The following is a 16,706-nucleotide window of genomic DNA, read 5'->3' as shown; positions in this document are numbered from 1 at the left end:
ATCAAAATTAGAAAGTTTTTTTTCCTTTTTTTTTCTTTTTATCCTTTTCCCACCAGTTTTCCTCTTCACTTTAAAGAAATTTGTCAAGCTCTTTTCTTCAATCCCCCCTTCATGAATTTACCTAAAGTAAAAGAATCCAGTTCCTAAGTACGTTTGTTACAGAATCATAGAATCACTTGAGTTGGAAGGCACACTGAAACTCTCCTGCAGCAAACCAGGAAACCTACAGCTGTGTCTAATTACAGCATATTGTCCTTATCATTCAAGAGCTCAGTTTAGTCATTCTCTGTGTTTGTTTGATAAGGTGTCCACCTGTGAGACAAGCCAAGACCATGGGAGCGGCACTGGCAAGAGCTGCACAGTGGACTGCTGCTGGTTCTGGAACTGGCACGCTTGAAATCACTCCTCTGAATGAATCTCTTTTAAATCAGATTGTTAAGTTTGCAGAGGATTTCAGCACTAGACACCCTCAGGAAGCAGCATTTGTCTTCAGGGAGCCCCTAGAGTGGAAAACGCAGTTGGGCTGTTCAGCGTTTGGAGAGGGTTATGAGACAGAGTAAGTCTGAGCTATAGCATGGTTTGAAATGTTGGAGGTGAACAACAAAGTGAAATTGTACTAATTTGGTGTAAAACTTTAGTGTATTTCAGATGCTAACATGGGTGAGATTCTTTACCTTTATATATTGAAATTTTTAACTTAAAAATGTTTTTGTTTTTGTTTTGGAGAGTTTGTGACTGTTCTGTGTTGATTGTGATACAGACCTTCCTGGTTAGCAGTCTGTACAAACTGCAGTATCTATTCTTATGACTTCTGACAAGGTGTCTAACTGATTAACTCTGTGATTCTCAAAAATGTTAGAAGTATAGGTTTTAATGCTGCTTCTGAAGTGGACTAACAAGCACAACCTTGAATTTCAGCTTCTTTGGGAACTATAGTTTCCAAGATCTTTATGAGCAGGCAGTTTTAATATACTAACACAATTTCAGTCTTGATCAGCATAGCAGTTATACTGCTTTGACCTACTTTTCAAATACTTTAAGAATTCTTCTAGAATTTCAAAATTAACATTGAAAAATAAATAGTCCAGAGGCACATGCTTGTTTCTTCAGTCTAACAAAATGGTAAAAATACAGCCAGATAAGCTGTATAAGCTTCTCTATGCTGCTTGATTCTTTCTTGTGGTCAGTATTTATGCCTGTATATTTCTTGGAGTTTTAAAAAAGCAGGAGGAGGAGACAGGAAGTAGCAAGCTTTGTTGTAAAACATAGTAACCTAAGCCTAAAGAAGGGACTTTCAGAGAGATTTTGATGGATGCTGTCTGAAAAGATTTCAGTCACAAACTCAGCCTTTCAAAATTATATTTAAAGGTGTTACCAGGGTAAAGCAAATGAGTTACAGGTGTGATCTGCAGTGAATAAATTGGTTTATCCTGGAAGCTTACTGAAATACATCTTAAAGAAATTGTAATGATTTATCATGTGAAGCTTGAATAACATTCAAGATTCATCTTTTAAAATTTGCTGTTCCTACTTTAAAAAGATATCATTTACTTTTTTTTTCAGTGAAGCAACTGTTCAGTCTGAAGCCAAAGATGAAGATGGACAGCCCTTACTTCTCCTCACAGCCTCAAATCTCAAAGTTCGCAATTTTGACCAGCTGTCCCATTTGCTACAAATTAACGTGGATAAAAAGTTAAAGGAAGCACAGGCATGCCTTGAAGGTTTCCTTTTTTTTTTTTTTTTTTTTTTCCCCCCCCCCCCCCCAGTCTTTCCTCTTAAAAAATATCTCTTTTCCTTGGATTTGTGTTTATGAAATGTGAAAAAAGAAATGCATGTCTTCATTGTAGGTGTTTGAAAAGGCGTTGACTCAAGAACGTGGCTGAAAGTGCTGATCCAGGGCTTAATGAAGTTTCTGTTCTTTTACTTCACAGTAATCAGTAACAGAGAAATATGAAATAAAATTAAACTGCTGATTTGCATATTCAAAATCATGTATACTGAATAATGCAGACTATATTGCAACAGACAGTAGGTTTAAGTTTCAGAAGAACAATGTATCATTAGAGGCTAATAGCACTTTTTTCCTATGTCCATAGTTAAATGCCCTTTTAAAATGTTACATCCTGTAAGGATTTTCAAATTAAACCTCATATGCTTAAGACATTCTTACCTGCACAAGCTTCATAGTGTACACTTCCAAGTCATTCTCACAAAAACTTAAAAACACGGGCACAGCTACTTTTGTGGTGTCGTATTCTAGTCCCGTGTTTCCAACCAACAAGATCCCTATGCTAAACTGGATATCCCCCTCTCACGGGAAGTAAAAGAGATCAGAAGTATTTCTAAGTACTGTTAATAGAAATTGGATCTGCAATATGTAACTGTAAATACACTGAATCAAACTTAAGACTCATCTGAGCCGAGGTCCTGTCGCTGATAGTGATCAACCATGGATAATATGGGCAGAGTATCGTGCTGATACATTCACAGCTGCATGGGACTTCATTTTCAGGAAGAGGGCAAATTGTTTTTGTAAAACCCACCGACATGCAGTCATGTCACTCTTTACCAAAAAAAAAGGACAGCTGGCACAGCTGAAGAAGTAATGGAGCCATTGGGAACGCTGCTAGAAAACTTTAAATACTTTCTTTAACACTAAATCTTGTTTCCCAAATGATCTGTTTTCAGTGAGTTAAGCCCATTCGTTTCCTGTTTTGATCATCAACTGGGCATATTTAGAGGAAAGCAGACTTTTGATAAAAAGAACTATTTAATAATCATCTCTTGATTTCATGATTTTTTAAAAAATTAATTTTGTAAATCAATAACAAAATTATTCAGCAGTTGAGATAAAAAGTGTTAGTCTCACTAACTAATCTTTTCTTTTCAATGTAGCACCCCATTATATGGATTCTATTTCATGTTTACAGCTAACAGGGATCCTATAGTTAAAATTCTTGGCCCTGAATATGGGACTGTTGAAGGAGAAGATACATCACTGTTGTGCTTACTTGAAAAAATGAAAAAAGATGATGATCCTCAAACAGAGATGAAAATGAAAATCGCTATTCTTCTTCATCAGCTGGATATGCAACTCCTTAACAGTTCTTTAAAACACATTTCACAGTAAGTGCACTTCAAAGGCAACCTTAGTATGTCAGCTCATGCGTATTTTTCATTGTATTGTTAAATTACATTGTTTTCAACCCACAACATGTGCTTTTCATGTAATATAACTATATTTATTGAAATAACTTTCACTGTTTGCTAAGTTACCGAAAAGTTCTTTTCCCTAAAGATTTTGCTGTAGGTGTGGGTACGTGTGTGCCTACAAGTGTTTAGGTTTTTTTATTGCATATGTTTTGCATTTCATAGCAAATTGAAGTAATTTGTACAAATAACAAAGTAGCAGTTAAGTATTTTCAAGGAACTGATTATTTCTTCGTGAAAGCACTTGAGTCTGTTTCATAGTTACAAGAACTTCCTAGCTGTGAATTAAATGTCTTTGAACTAACAGGTAAAACAAAGAAAATCAATGGTAAGTGACCCATCCCAGACCTCAGTTGCTACTACTAAAACTTTGTGTACAAGAAAAAAATCGTATTATATTCCATTTTAATATCTCAGTGTGCATCCTTTTGATGAATAGATTTTAGACTGTTTTATATTAATTGCAGAGATGTAAGACTAAACCCAGCTGCTGTGAATAATGAAGTGAATCTTCTCAAGAATTTCTCTGGGAAAGGAGAGAATACAGTACTGGAATCACTGGAATACACATCAGGTCCAAATTTTATCATATCTAGCATTTACATATACCTTTATTGAAGTACTTGACTGTTACATGGAATGTGTTAAAATAATTCCATTAATAAATTAAAATTGTTCTTTTTTTTTCCTCTTTAAAGATAGGAAGTCAAATAAAATGTATTTTCAGATATGGAATGTGCTTCTCTAGCCTTTACTTAGAGAAATATCATATGTCTTCATTAGAAGTAGAGGTAATAAACTGAGTCCTTGAACATGAAACGTGTTAGGCATAGTCACAGTTCTTTGTTGGGTTGGGCTGTGGTGCACAGAGTTTTATATGACTGATTCCCAACAGAGTGTGAATACTTAAGTGTAACATATTGTTCAAGGAGCTTGATTTGCACGTGTATTATATTAATCTTCAGAAAATATAATTCTAAATTGGGTTTTAGTTTAACCAATTTAGTTAATTAATTTAGTTTAAATAGGTTTAACCAATGCTAATTGGTTACAGATTACACATTCTCTAATGGATGCAGAGCTCCTCCATGGAGACAAGTGCACGGGGAAATTTGTTACTTAATCATCAAACCACATGACACTGATCCTTTGTGTATCACTTGCAGCACAGCAGGAGTGTTTTTAAATGGAGTAAGTAATATTAAGGAATACCATAGAGTAAAAAAAAATATTTTTATGTGCTACAATAAAAAGTCCATCAGGTTTGGGGTAACAGTATTGAAGATGTAGAGTTAGTTTGCTTATACTGATGGAGAAGAAATAGTAATCTAGTAGTGGGAAGGAATAATATACTAATTTTCCCATACATTTAGAGTGCTTTTTCTTTAAGCTCTATAGCAGGAGTGTATTCAATGTTTTTTGGTAGCAGAGCTTGTTTGGTCTTTGCATGTGCCTGAAGTCCTTCACACTACCCCTATTGAAAGCACTGTGGGACTAGGTACATCTCTAGGTCCTCACTGATCCTGATCTAGGATGTGATGTTACTGTATGGCTAATACTGATGATGCTTTATATTGTCACTCATACATATGAGCTTGCATTTGTATTCTTATAAGATATAAGCAGTTCTTTCTACTTTCAGTGGAGCTATTCTAGAAATTCTTTATCTCTTTTTGTCTGCTTTTCATTCCAGTTAGCTCTTTGCAGATTTTGTGGAGGGATAATAGTCCTTTATTTAGTTTAAGCAGGGACCGATATTTTGAAGAGAAACTGATGTCCATCAAGTGTAACTTTACGAAGTGCTTTTCCTAAGAATTAAAAAATAGATCACATTTAGTTTGTTTGCTTTTGTTTGTTTGTTTTTTTTGCTACGAGTCCTAAATCCTTTTCAGTTGAACAACATGCAGTACGGTGAACTTTAACTTGCAGAACTGCATATAGGACCTTAATTATCTGATGGATCCATAGAGGTGATCCATGCATTTTCAGTGTCATTTACTGAAGTCTGATGAACTCTGTGCTAAGTGTGAGGCTTCTGCACCTAATTCTTTACAGTGCATGACCCATGTGCTCTTTGGCAGTGTTTTATAATACAGATTGAATTAAGCAATACTGTTAATAACTTCAATTTATTCTTTCTTGAAGGGTGAAATAAAGGGTAAAGATGAAATTAACTATGAAAGAAAAAGTGATGTGTATAAAGATATTGTCACATTTTTAAGAGAAAGATCACCTAAGTTTGTGGAAAATATGGCTAAGCAGGTATGTATATATTGATTGTAAGCGTATATTCTAGTTTGTACAAATGTATATTGATAGGAATCACATTATAGACCTGAATATTGATGTTCTATATCAAAGTTAAATCTTCGGTTAAATGCAGAATTTTGAAGTATGAGAGATGCCTTCATTATTTTTGTTTGCACATTCTCAAATCTCAGTTAAATACATGCTTTTTGTGAATAATTAAGTTGTGGTGTAAAAAGGGAGTTATTCTGTCTTACAGAAGTAGTAAGTTTCATCCTTACTCTAATCACACCTTGAATTCAGACTTGTTATTCTAACCAACTTACCTTCCTGACAATTGCGATGTAACTTAAAGTGCAATAGCTGCCAGTTTACATTCAGGTAGTTGTTAGTTAAGAAGTACTGACATCACAGACTTTATTTTATGGCTGGTCTAAACCTTCTGAGAGATCAGTTTGTGCTTCATAGTAAGTTAGCTCCACTGTCATGAAATGGAAAATAAAAACCTTAATAAGCAATAATTATTAATGTGTAGTCTTGAATAAAACATACATGTGTTCAAGATTTCAGGAAGGTACAATTCTTCTTCACTTTTGTTTATTTGAAAATAACAATTCTATGATAAAACCATGAATTGTGTGCTTAAAAGAAAGTCTTAGTGTCTGCTTAAAGGCACAGAATTGACTGGGGTTCTGTTACTTGTGGAGAGGGCTTGTACTCCTTGTGTCCAACTACACAGCCTGTTCCTCTGTAGCATGGCTTCAATGAAACCTCACAAATGCACCTTCCCTCTGGAATCAGCCTGAATGCAGAATAAACCTGCATTGGAATCTAATGTATCTGCAAGCTTTATGCAACTGATACTGGTTCAGCTGGTCATGTCCTTTGCAGATGTTAGCAGAACCCAGCCCAATCACAAAAGAAACAAATGAAAAAATATAAAAAGAGGAACTGCTGTTGTATGCATATGAAAAATTTCTCAGGTCAACAGGAAGAGCGACATCAGCAAAGCTAGAGTGCTTACCTCGAATATGGCACTTGATATGTAGTATTAATACTAACCGTCGTAATGCTTAATGTTATTAAAATTGCTTACATTTTAGAATTGTGGACTCAAGTTTTTGGTTTTTCATTTTCTTTACTTGAAAGCAGATACTACACTATTTCAGTTATAGTTCTATCATACAGTGTCATGAGGTTTGATCCAGCATGTGAGGTCAGTTTCTAATTTTGCATTAAAAAATTCTACTTGTCTTCTAATGTTATTCCTTATGGAACACTGGAAATGTCACAGTAGGAAAATATGATATTCTTACAGAAAAGGTCAACTTTTTATGACAATATTTTTCCATGATTGAAACCACTTGAATTTTTATCTTCATTTTTTGTTACTCAAATATAAGTAGCCCAATTTTTTTTTTTTTTACAAGAACTGCCTGATTTAAATTTCAGAGCTAAGAGTTATGTGTCCAGTTTACACAATCACTGTTGTTTCAGTCACTAAAAAATGCATTTGCCATTTGTTTAGAGCTCTAAATTAGAGTTAGAAGCATCATGTTTTGTTTGTTAAAACAGAATCAGTTGTGCCACTACAATTGTAGTTGTTCCATCATTCCTGTTATTAAAAAAAAAACCAGCACATTTTTTTCAGACTTCTGTTGTGCTTATAACAGATTAATAGCTTTGTGGTAAAAATCATTACATTGTAATTATCTTAAGGAGGAAGACATTAACAGGGAAAAATTCATTTGCTTAGGTACCAGTCTGGGGAGGTTTAGGGCTGATATTTACTTTTTTGAGACAAGAAAATTTGACAGTTCTGAAAGAACAGTACATTTTAAATTGTACACATAGGTACAGTAGCTTATGGTAATGGAATTAAATTTGTAAGTTGTTTCGTTCAAAAGTGCAATGAGTGCAAAAGTTCTAATGTGGATTTTACTTATCCTGTATGCAAATATTTCTTTAATTTTATATCTACATATTGGTTTACATTTCATAAATGGGCCAATGTATGAATGTTTAGGTCGTTACTGTTTTAAAGCATTATCAAAGTGATTTGGCTTCATGTGATGGTCATGAAATGTAAAATAAGTTGATATTTTAATATTTTTCAAAATTCTAATTCTAAATGGCAATGGAGCTGATAAATATACTGTAACTATGTTTAAAAGTTAAGTGTTTAGAAGTTAAATAAGACTAAGCAAATAGAATTTACGTTGCATTCCTTTAGTAGTCACATATATAATTGATTCTGTATTCCCTGAAGAGTGTCAGCCATGCCATCCTATTCAATAGGAATATCCTATCTGGTTGCCTTGCTGATGAGCTTGTTTAGTACACTCTGCATTCTAAAATTAGAATATGAATGAGTTATTTCTGTCGTGCAGAACTACATTTGTGTTTAAAGGAAAATCACCTCTGCACTAGAACTATAAAAAGGACAAAAAAACTATTTTCGAGATCACCTGTATAAAATAAAGTACAACTGGAAACAGTTTTGGTTTATTTTCTGAGGAGCATTTCAAAAGGCTAGTTATGTACACATATATTGCAGAGCCAATTAACTTGCTTAATATCTTCTTGGCCTTGTTTGTTAGCATCTTCAAGTGCTGTGTTGGCATACACTGCTGTAGGAAATATACTTTTAAAAACATGTTTAGCTGGTGTAGCAACAGCATCAATTCCCTGACAATCACAATAAATTGCCTTGTTTAGAGTATCTTTTTGGAATAGGAGAATTAACAAGAGTTAATTTATGATAAGACATTTGGGTTAGCAAGCTAGGAACAGCCCATTCTCATCAGAGACTAATCGAAGACAGATCATACTGTGACAGTCTCCTTAAAACTGCCTTATATCAGATACGAAAGAATGTCTTTGCCTATCTGGTAGAGACAGCTGCAACAATAATGAGTAACGATCATATGCTATCTTTCCTGTAAAAATTGAATATGTTCCAATAGAAAATAACAGTTGACAGGAATCTTTGCTGTTCTGGATATTTTTGATCAGCCATGGTACCAGACATTGACAGCTGAAGGATTGGTAGGTGCCACTCAGCTCTGTTTTGACATGTGTCTTGTTCACCATTGTCTCTTTTGAGAGACAGAAAATGAAAAAAACTGAAATGGAAAGCATTTATATTAATTCTAAACTATATCAAATTAAATTACTTGGAACTGAAGTCTAGCAGTTTATTATAGCCTATTTTCAGTTTTACTTTTGTTTATTTTTTTGATGGGATTTTTTTGTAAATGCTTTGTGCAAGGAAATATTTATTAATATAAGGAATCCATAGAGAGCAGAATGACCAAGTCTTAAAACTTATTGGGCATTAGCTTCTATAAAAGTGCTTGTACTGCAAATTATTTGACATACTAGGAAATGAAATACACTCAATACCCAAGTCTATTCAAGAAACTCCAAATCTATTTATTTCATTTATTTTGAAACTTTTAGTCTGCATGCAGTTGCTTTTCAGATTAATCTAATGTTTCATTCTTTTAAAGGTAATCTCATTTTATACATATAATTTAATTCTACATTTAATAAATAATAAGCCCTTCACCTCAAATTTTGCTGATAAGTTATTGTTTTAATGTCCATTGCTCATTTAGAAGTATGACTGGCAAACCCTATCTTCTTCTTTTGTAAGGAATTTACATTTTTTAAAGAACCGACATATGAGAAAAATGATCAGCATGTAGAAGTCGTTGCTAAGGTCTCCGGCCAATCCCCAAACCTTGATGATTACACAGAAAAGAATGAATATGAGAAAAAGAAAAGTTCTGCTGAAAAAAGCAGATCCACTGACAAGAGGATATTAGAACCATCTATGAAGTGGAAGAATATTGGTCTTTCTGCTGCCCGCAGGTAAGTAGTTATCTTTATAATTGAATTTTCTGTAGCTCTCCCTAACTTGTGCTAGCAATTACTGTTATTTCTGTTTTAGTATGACCAACCCAGGCAAAAAAGTACATTTCGTTTTCACAGCACTGTAAATTAGGAACCAAAAAAGCACCAAAAGTTTTCCTCAGTTGGGCCTGGGACTCTTCTTGGAATACAAGGAAAGGAAGATACATAATATTGGGCCCACGATCAAAACAGTGGAACAGTTCAGTGTCAAGAACAGCTAAACAGACTAGGACTCCTCTACCTGGAGAAAAGATACCTGGAGGAAAATGAGAGTTTTGAAAACATGAGTTATGACTGAAGAAGGTGTCTGTTCTAATACAAAAAACATAGGACATCAAGTGAAGCGAGTCTCAGTGAGACTGAAAGTTCAGAACAAAGGGACCTATTTTTTTTCACAGAACACATCTAAGCTCTAAAAATATTATTATCATTATTATCATTATTATTATTATTTGCCACAGGATGTTAAAGTCCGTTCATTTTCTTGAGATAAAAAAAAAGCAAGCCGACAAATTCATGGGAAAAAAAAATAATTCAGAACTGCTTATGTGAGGACACTTAAGATTTCCATGAACCAAAATTTTCTGAGAAATATTCTGGAAAAAAATGATTCCTCTGTTGATCTTGTACTATTACCTAGAAAGCTGCTAGTGGTCATGGTTGGAGATGGTATGCTAGGACAGATGAACCAGTGGTCTGGCTGCATATACTTCATTGATCTTGTTTTACATACAGGTTGGCATCATGCAAATTTTATAATATTCCACTGTTTTCATAAAATAAAATTAGTCATTTAAGATACAGCATGTTTTCTTTTTAATGAAATCTACTGTGCAGATTCACGAAGTCGTATGTGCTGATATAATCTGTATCCAAACATAGCTTTTTCTTACATTTTAGTGACAAAGTTGCAAGAGAAAAAGAACAACAGAGAAAGAGTACTGTATCTGGGAAAAAAAAAAAGAAAGCCTCTGGTACTTCTTCTGAATCTGTTAAAATACCATCAGCTTTAAAATGGTATGGCTTACTTTTCTTTTCTTCAAAATTTTAATTAATATTTCCTCTATTTACAATATTTATCACCATACTTAGTGTTTGGTAGTGATAATCACGTGTTTCCAATGCTATTATTAGGCAGGATTGTTATATCTATTTAACATATGCTTGTTCATAATCCTTTAAAGCTATCTAAAGTGAATGATGGTCTTCATTCATTTTTAGTAAAATATCAGACATGTTTGAAGAAGTTAGTGAAAGTTCTTCAGAGACTGATGAAGATGAAGAACAACCTGTACGTCACCAGGAAGGAAGCACTGATTTGCCATCAGAATACTGGGGAATTCAGAAACTTGCAAAATATTTAAGGGTAAGTTAGGAGTATTGATTTAAAAAAAAAAAAAAAAAAAAAAAAAAAAAAAAAGCCACTTTCTTTTTTTCTTCTGTACATCTGAGGACACCATATCAACTTCTTGTTCTTTGTATCTTTTTTTTTTTTTTTTTTTTTTTTTTTTGTTTTTACAATAGCCCTGCCATGACACATGCTTGAAGACTTGAGCTGTTTGCTTTCCTAACACCCACCCTTATTCCCCTGCATTTTTATCTGCTGTTTTTGGCTTATGTAGACCCTTAGATTAAGCCATCTGTTCAGTGTTATTTAAAACTTAAGATGGTATAATTTCTTTATTAATTATTAGGTTTCTATTTTGCTTTTCGAAACTTTCCAAGATATTTCTTTATGTGGATAGTAACTTTCAGGAGTTTTTATTAAAACTGAATACTTGCCTAAAGTCTTTCATCAACTATGATTAACGCATGACTGAAGTAGTTCTAACATGGTCTTGTGTCTGGATAGTTGCTCTCAGTGAGCAGGAAAATATATGATAAACAGATCCTCTAAAACAAAAAAGACTTTTTACACAGAGTTGTTGAAAATCTTTTGGAGTATACAAGTAAAGATTCTTAGACTTCTGTGTATATCTGAAAACAAAACAAAACAAATCCCCTCAACTCTTCTGGAAAACTCTAGAACTAGTCATGTTTTTCTCTCAGGAAAAATTCCTTCACAAGTTTGTACAGGAATTTAATGTAAGTTACTAATGAAGTTGCTGGTTTATCTATTTTTTTGAGTACAGCTGCAGAGCATACACCTCCGACAGATAAAAATGATTGTGTTGTTGTACTTGTTGGTACAACAAAATTATTGATGAGGAGTAAGAACAGATTGATCTTCTTCCAGTCCTTTCAGCATCAGAGAAAAGTATTTTAATGCACTCTCAGTGTTTTTTCTTAGCTTATGTATGTGAGACCTGTGCTACTGTCCGTAGCCAGAGGCATGGAAACAGATGGATAATGCAAGTCTCTAAATTCTTTATGCTTCGTCCTTTCTAGATTTAACCTCTATATTCTTGTCATTTTAGCTACTCTAAAGTAAATCTTCATGAGTTTAATCTGATATAACATCCAGCAAGTAACTTGTTCAGCTATCGCTAATGCTGAACACACTACATATACGATTTCCGTGATACAGGTTGTTTTTTTGTTTGTTTTTGTTTTGATTTGCATGTGATTTCAGTCCAAGATGAGGTTTTAAAATCTTTCAGTTGACTGACAGCTTGCTTCTGTTTTATGGACCACGTCTTTGTACCTTTCTGAGAGTTGAGAGAAATAACCATGTTGCTTTTTAGTAATAACCCTCAGATCCTCCCAGAGAGAATACTTGGAATTCGTTACTGTTGATGAACGCCTAGAAATCTTTTCATTGGCATATCTATGAACCACCCTCTTTAGCTAAATGGCTCCTGATGATGTAGTTCACAAACTCTCTCTCCTCATTAGATCCTTCATATACATACACTTAGATTTTAGCACTGGACATGATTCAATACTGAAACATATTTACATTTGTTTGAAACCATTTTGAGTGAAGTATGAGAAGGGCAAATAGGAAAACAAATTTTTCATGCTCCTCCATTTTAGAAATAAATGTATTTTATTTGAGATGTCAACACGCAAAATTACTTAATGGCTTAGAACTAGAATTAGAATGGAGATCCTGTAGTGAGTACCTGGTAAGATGTATTTTTAATACAAAATTCCATCATATGAAAAGACTTTGTTTTCAGAATTTAAATGTATACTTGTTCATGTTTTAATGTACACCCAAGTCTTCCAAGCTATTTAAACTAGATATAAATTAAACAAAGTAATTGAAGATATACTTAAAATAGTTCTCTGTCAATTTTTAGCTACGTAAAGCAAGAAATCCCTAGTGTCAGATAAAGCTGAAAAGAGATGCCTCTGTGCCATACCACAGACAGTGGTTGAAATGCTTTATTGATGGAGTGCTACTTTAGCCTGCACATGGAATTAATTTTAATTCAAGTATAAATACTGCACTTCTGGCCAGACTTGGAAGATTTTTTGGCAATCTTGTTGTTCTTGTAGGCAAGTGTTCTTGACACATGCAACGTAAGAGAACATAAATTTATGACTGCGATATTTAAGTATCTACAAACATATTTACATAGACGCATACATTTTGGAGGGTTTACGTTTTGAAAAGATGAATACATTGTTTGCACACTTTAAAAATCAAAGGAAATAAATAATAGATGTTAGAAAATGCAGTCATTTCTAGATGTGACTATTTTTGAATATCTGCTGCAGTAAACATGATTTACAGTTCAGCAAGACTCCATAACATTAATGTACAAACACAAAAGTTCCATAAAACCTGGAAAATACCTGGTTTTTATGGCTCTATTAGATTACCAATCTTAAAAAGACAGTTGCATCCTGTATAAAGTAAATTTGCTGGGTCCTGTGAATTGTACTTGCAGACAATGACAAGGACAAAAATTCTAATACAGTGGAAATTCCCTTCTGACTTTTTGCCCTTCCCTGTTTTGCCTTTCTCTGTGAAAGAGCAACCATGTTGGAATTGCTCCACTGGGAAGCAGCTGCTTCTGTGGTCTGGCTCCTTGTCCTACCTTCAAGCTTCCCAGAGCTGCGAAACAGAACATAGAGCATGTGTCTGATTGCCATGTCTCCTCATTGGCTTAAGAATGGGCAATAAAGGAAGATCAGTGAGGTTGGTGACAGCATTGTGTTAAGAATCTTTTGGGACTAGATTGGGTAAATTTGGAATGAAGAATTGTTAATATTTCAACTAAGTGAATTCTACTGTTACAGCTTAGTTCCGATTTTACATTATCTATTAAAATAATGTTTCTGACATATTAGATTTCTGGAGGAAGGACTGCATTGTACATGTGAAAAAAACTTAAGAAATAGAGTGAGGGGGTCATATTTTACACCAACTTTTTTGCTAGAATAGGAGATCGAGGGGTACCAGTACTTTACCTTCTTCTCAACAGAGCTGAGGTTGATCACTGGGAAAAAAAAAATGATCAAAAACCACTCTACCAAAAAAAAATCAAAAACAACTCAAGATTCATCTAAAAGTCCTAATTTTTTCTCCTGGGAAACTGGCTCAAGGAATAAGTATCAAAGAAATCTAAGCTGTCAGTCAAGTTCTTATAATGCAAGTGTTACAATGAGTTGGGAAAGAGCTACATCCCCTTTGCAGTGTAAGCAGAGCTAAGACAGAAGACTGTCGTGGCTGGTGGCAGAATTTATTTCCATTTCTTAGGGAGCTCAAACTTATCAGTTACAGAAATGGAATTTGCAAGAAGACACAATGGTTTCTTGGCTGAGATTTTTGTACATGGATAGTACTAGCATTCTTGGGAAAGAAATGTACTGGTTAGAAATGCAGGTGAAATAATGAAAATATGCAGGAAAGCTCTGCCAGGAGCTAAGATGAAGAGTTTAGAAAGAAAGGTTAAATAGATATTGTTGATAAACAGTATGAGAGGGTTTTCTTCCCAACGAAAAGGCAGAGAGACATCTGGAGATTGATATTTTCATGGTTGGGGCATATCAAAGTGCAGAAAATCCATGTGTGAATGAAAGGAAGAAGTGTGGGCAGGAAAGGTTCAACCTGTTGCAGAAACAGGGAGCCTGTTTCAGAACACTGGACTCAGAGTATCCAAAACAGTCTTAAACGGAAGAAGCGTGTGTGTCTGGGAGTTCTTTTGCACTCTGTGGGGTTTGCAGTGTGACATTTCTCTGCCTGGGGGGAAGGGAGAAGCAGCAACAATGGCATACACACTATTATATATTAGTAGTCAATCAGAGTTTTTGTATAATCTGAGATTTCTCGTATTTGAGGTCTGAGGTTTTAGTTATCTGAAACTTTCTCATAAAATTTGTGGCAGAAAACATTCAGCCTTTCAAAGTAACCAATTATTTTGTTGTGCAAATGAAAGACTTGCTGAAGAGTGTTATGTAGCAATCTCATCCCTCCTGAAGTTTAGCAGATCGTGTATACAGCAACACTTTTTAAAGAATCAATTATAAATTTATGGCACTTGGTTAAACACTGATATGGCTTATAGGTTTTTTTTTTCAATTTTTGTATGAAATAGAGGATAGGTACAGTATTTCTAACTGCAAAATTGAGAAATCTAGCTTTCTTAAATTACAGTGATACTGGAAATGTTCCATATACTTAAGATTACATTGTACTCATTATAAAATCTTAAATCAGCTTCATAAAAATGCATGGATTAAGAAATCAGTTGTATTTTGGGAGTAGCAGAAAAGTAATTTTGTTTTATTTTCAAATACTGAACCTCAAAATAGCTCTGAACATATTAGTCTAAGGAATAAAATAGTCTTCTAATACTGATTCATCTCAAGTGAAACTAATTAAAAGTTATTTTAAATCTTGTAAAAAAAAGAAAAAATGGCATTAGTGTTGCAGTGTATCCTCTAAAACATTACTTGCTGGTCTAGTTATTTTACATATTGCAATACCACTTAAATATTTTCTGGTAGCAATAGAAAAAGTCTAAAATTGAATGTTCTCAGATATCGCTGAATATCAAACTGCCCAGAGAAATGTAAACACCACTTCTGAGGAACTAACTGCCTTTTTTGATTTGGCTTCCATTTTCCTGGGAAGATTAACTGCTGGGTACAATGGTACAATTATAATTGGATAGCTGGATGTTAACATACATGTTAGGAACTTGGGTAGATATGTAACTAACTTAGAAATTATTTTGTGTGCAATGTTATTAAAGGGATTTATCTGTAATCCTGAAATTCAGTCCTGGATGTGTAATAGAAGCAAATATTACAATCTAATAGCAAAATATCTGTATAGGAAATGTGTTGCATGTTATGTTATTTTTTTCCCACAATCTGTGGAAAAAGATGTTATTTTTTTATACTATCACGTTAGCAAGGCTTGCATTTGAGTATATTTTAGCTACTAAATTATTGTATATGAATATATATAAAACATTTCCATATAAAATTATTTTACAAGTGCATAATGCATTTTTTCAGAACTGCCAAGTTTGCAAATAATTTAGATGACCTTATTAGTAGAGTATCTAACACTAAACCTTTAATCTGCCCTTGCGAAAGTATTCACTGGAGAGTATTCAACTCAACTTGAGGGTCAAGATGAAAAAATAATTTTATTGCAGTTTGGTGAAGTGGTAGACTGATATTCTTCAGAAAATACCAAACACATGAGACATAATCATGTGCCACCTGCTAGTGTTTCTAGGCACATATTTGGCTAACCTGTCAGCTTTGGCAAGTAATCTTTTTATAACCTTCACTTCTGCACTGTACGTGAACATCTCCTGTTCCCATCTTCTGGTATTAGCTGAGATTTTCTTTTAAATTTTTTGGGGGAAAAAAAAAAGTGAATGCTGAAAAAACAGTGGGATAAAGACATGGAAAAACTATTTTTTGTAGTTAAGATATGTATTTTTTAACAATTTAGCCAGTGCTGGTCATGAAAAAGAATTTTTATGATAAATTTACTGGGTAGGAAATATTGGCAAATGGAGAACTCTCATATTATTATTATTATAATTGGCAGCTCTGAAGAACTTGCATAGCTCTCTCCTCAAAATACTGTACAATCATTCCTAATCACAAGAGACATATAAAATATATAACTGCCAGTTGATTTTTGACCATAAACACCAAGTCTAATATAGAGGTAGAGGTTAATTACTATCCTAAGGATCACCCATTTCTATGTGTTTCCTAGCTGATGTATTGAGAGACAGGTCAGAAATTAAAAATAAAATAAAATAAAAGTAAAATTCAATGAAAAACAAGGAAGAATCATAGAATAGTTTGGCAAGGTACCTTTAAGATCATCTGGTTTCAACTTCTCTGCTATAATCAGGGATACCTCCTTCTAGACCAGGTTGTTCAAAGTCCCATCCAGCCTGACCTTG

General features: G+C 33.9%; 1 protein-coding gene across 1 annotated transcript in view; it reads left to right on the top strand.

Moving 5' to 3' along the window:
• The first annotated feature begins 332 nt into the window (after positions 1-332).
• Positions 333-16,706, top strand: part of ODAD2 (outer dynein arm docking complex subunit 2) — a 72,730-nt gene continuing 56,356 nt past the window's right edge. Inside the window, exons 1-9 of the mRNA XM_042888902.1 lie at positions 333-556; positions 1,564-1,721; positions 2,931-3,126; positions 3,678-3,784; positions 4,265-4,401; positions 5,356-5,472; positions 9,116-9,333; positions 10,276-10,392; positions 10,597-10,741. Of these exons, the coding sequence (XP_042744836.1) occupies positions 333-556; positions 1,564-1,721; positions 2,931-3,126; positions 3,678-3,784; positions 4,265-4,401; positions 5,356-5,472; positions 9,116-9,333; positions 10,276-10,392; positions 10,597-10,741 (1,419 nt within the window). The remainder of the gene's footprint in view (positions 557-1,563; positions 1,722-2,930; positions 3,127-3,677; positions 3,785-4,264; positions 4,402-5,355; positions 5,473-9,115; positions 9,334-10,275; positions 10,393-10,596; positions 10,742-16,706) is intronic.

This window comes from Lagopus leucura, unplaced genomic scaffold (assembly GCF_019238085.1).
Source record: "Lagopus leucura isolate 7727_CA_CO unplaced genomic scaffold, USGS_WTPT01 Super-Scaffold_100157, whole genome shotgun sequence".
NCBI lineage: Eukaryota > Metazoa > Chordata > Aves > Galliformes > Phasianidae > Lagopus > Lagopus leucura.
The sequence above is the reverse complement of the archived record's forward strand: the minus strand, read 5'-3'. Positions and strand labels throughout refer to the sequence as shown.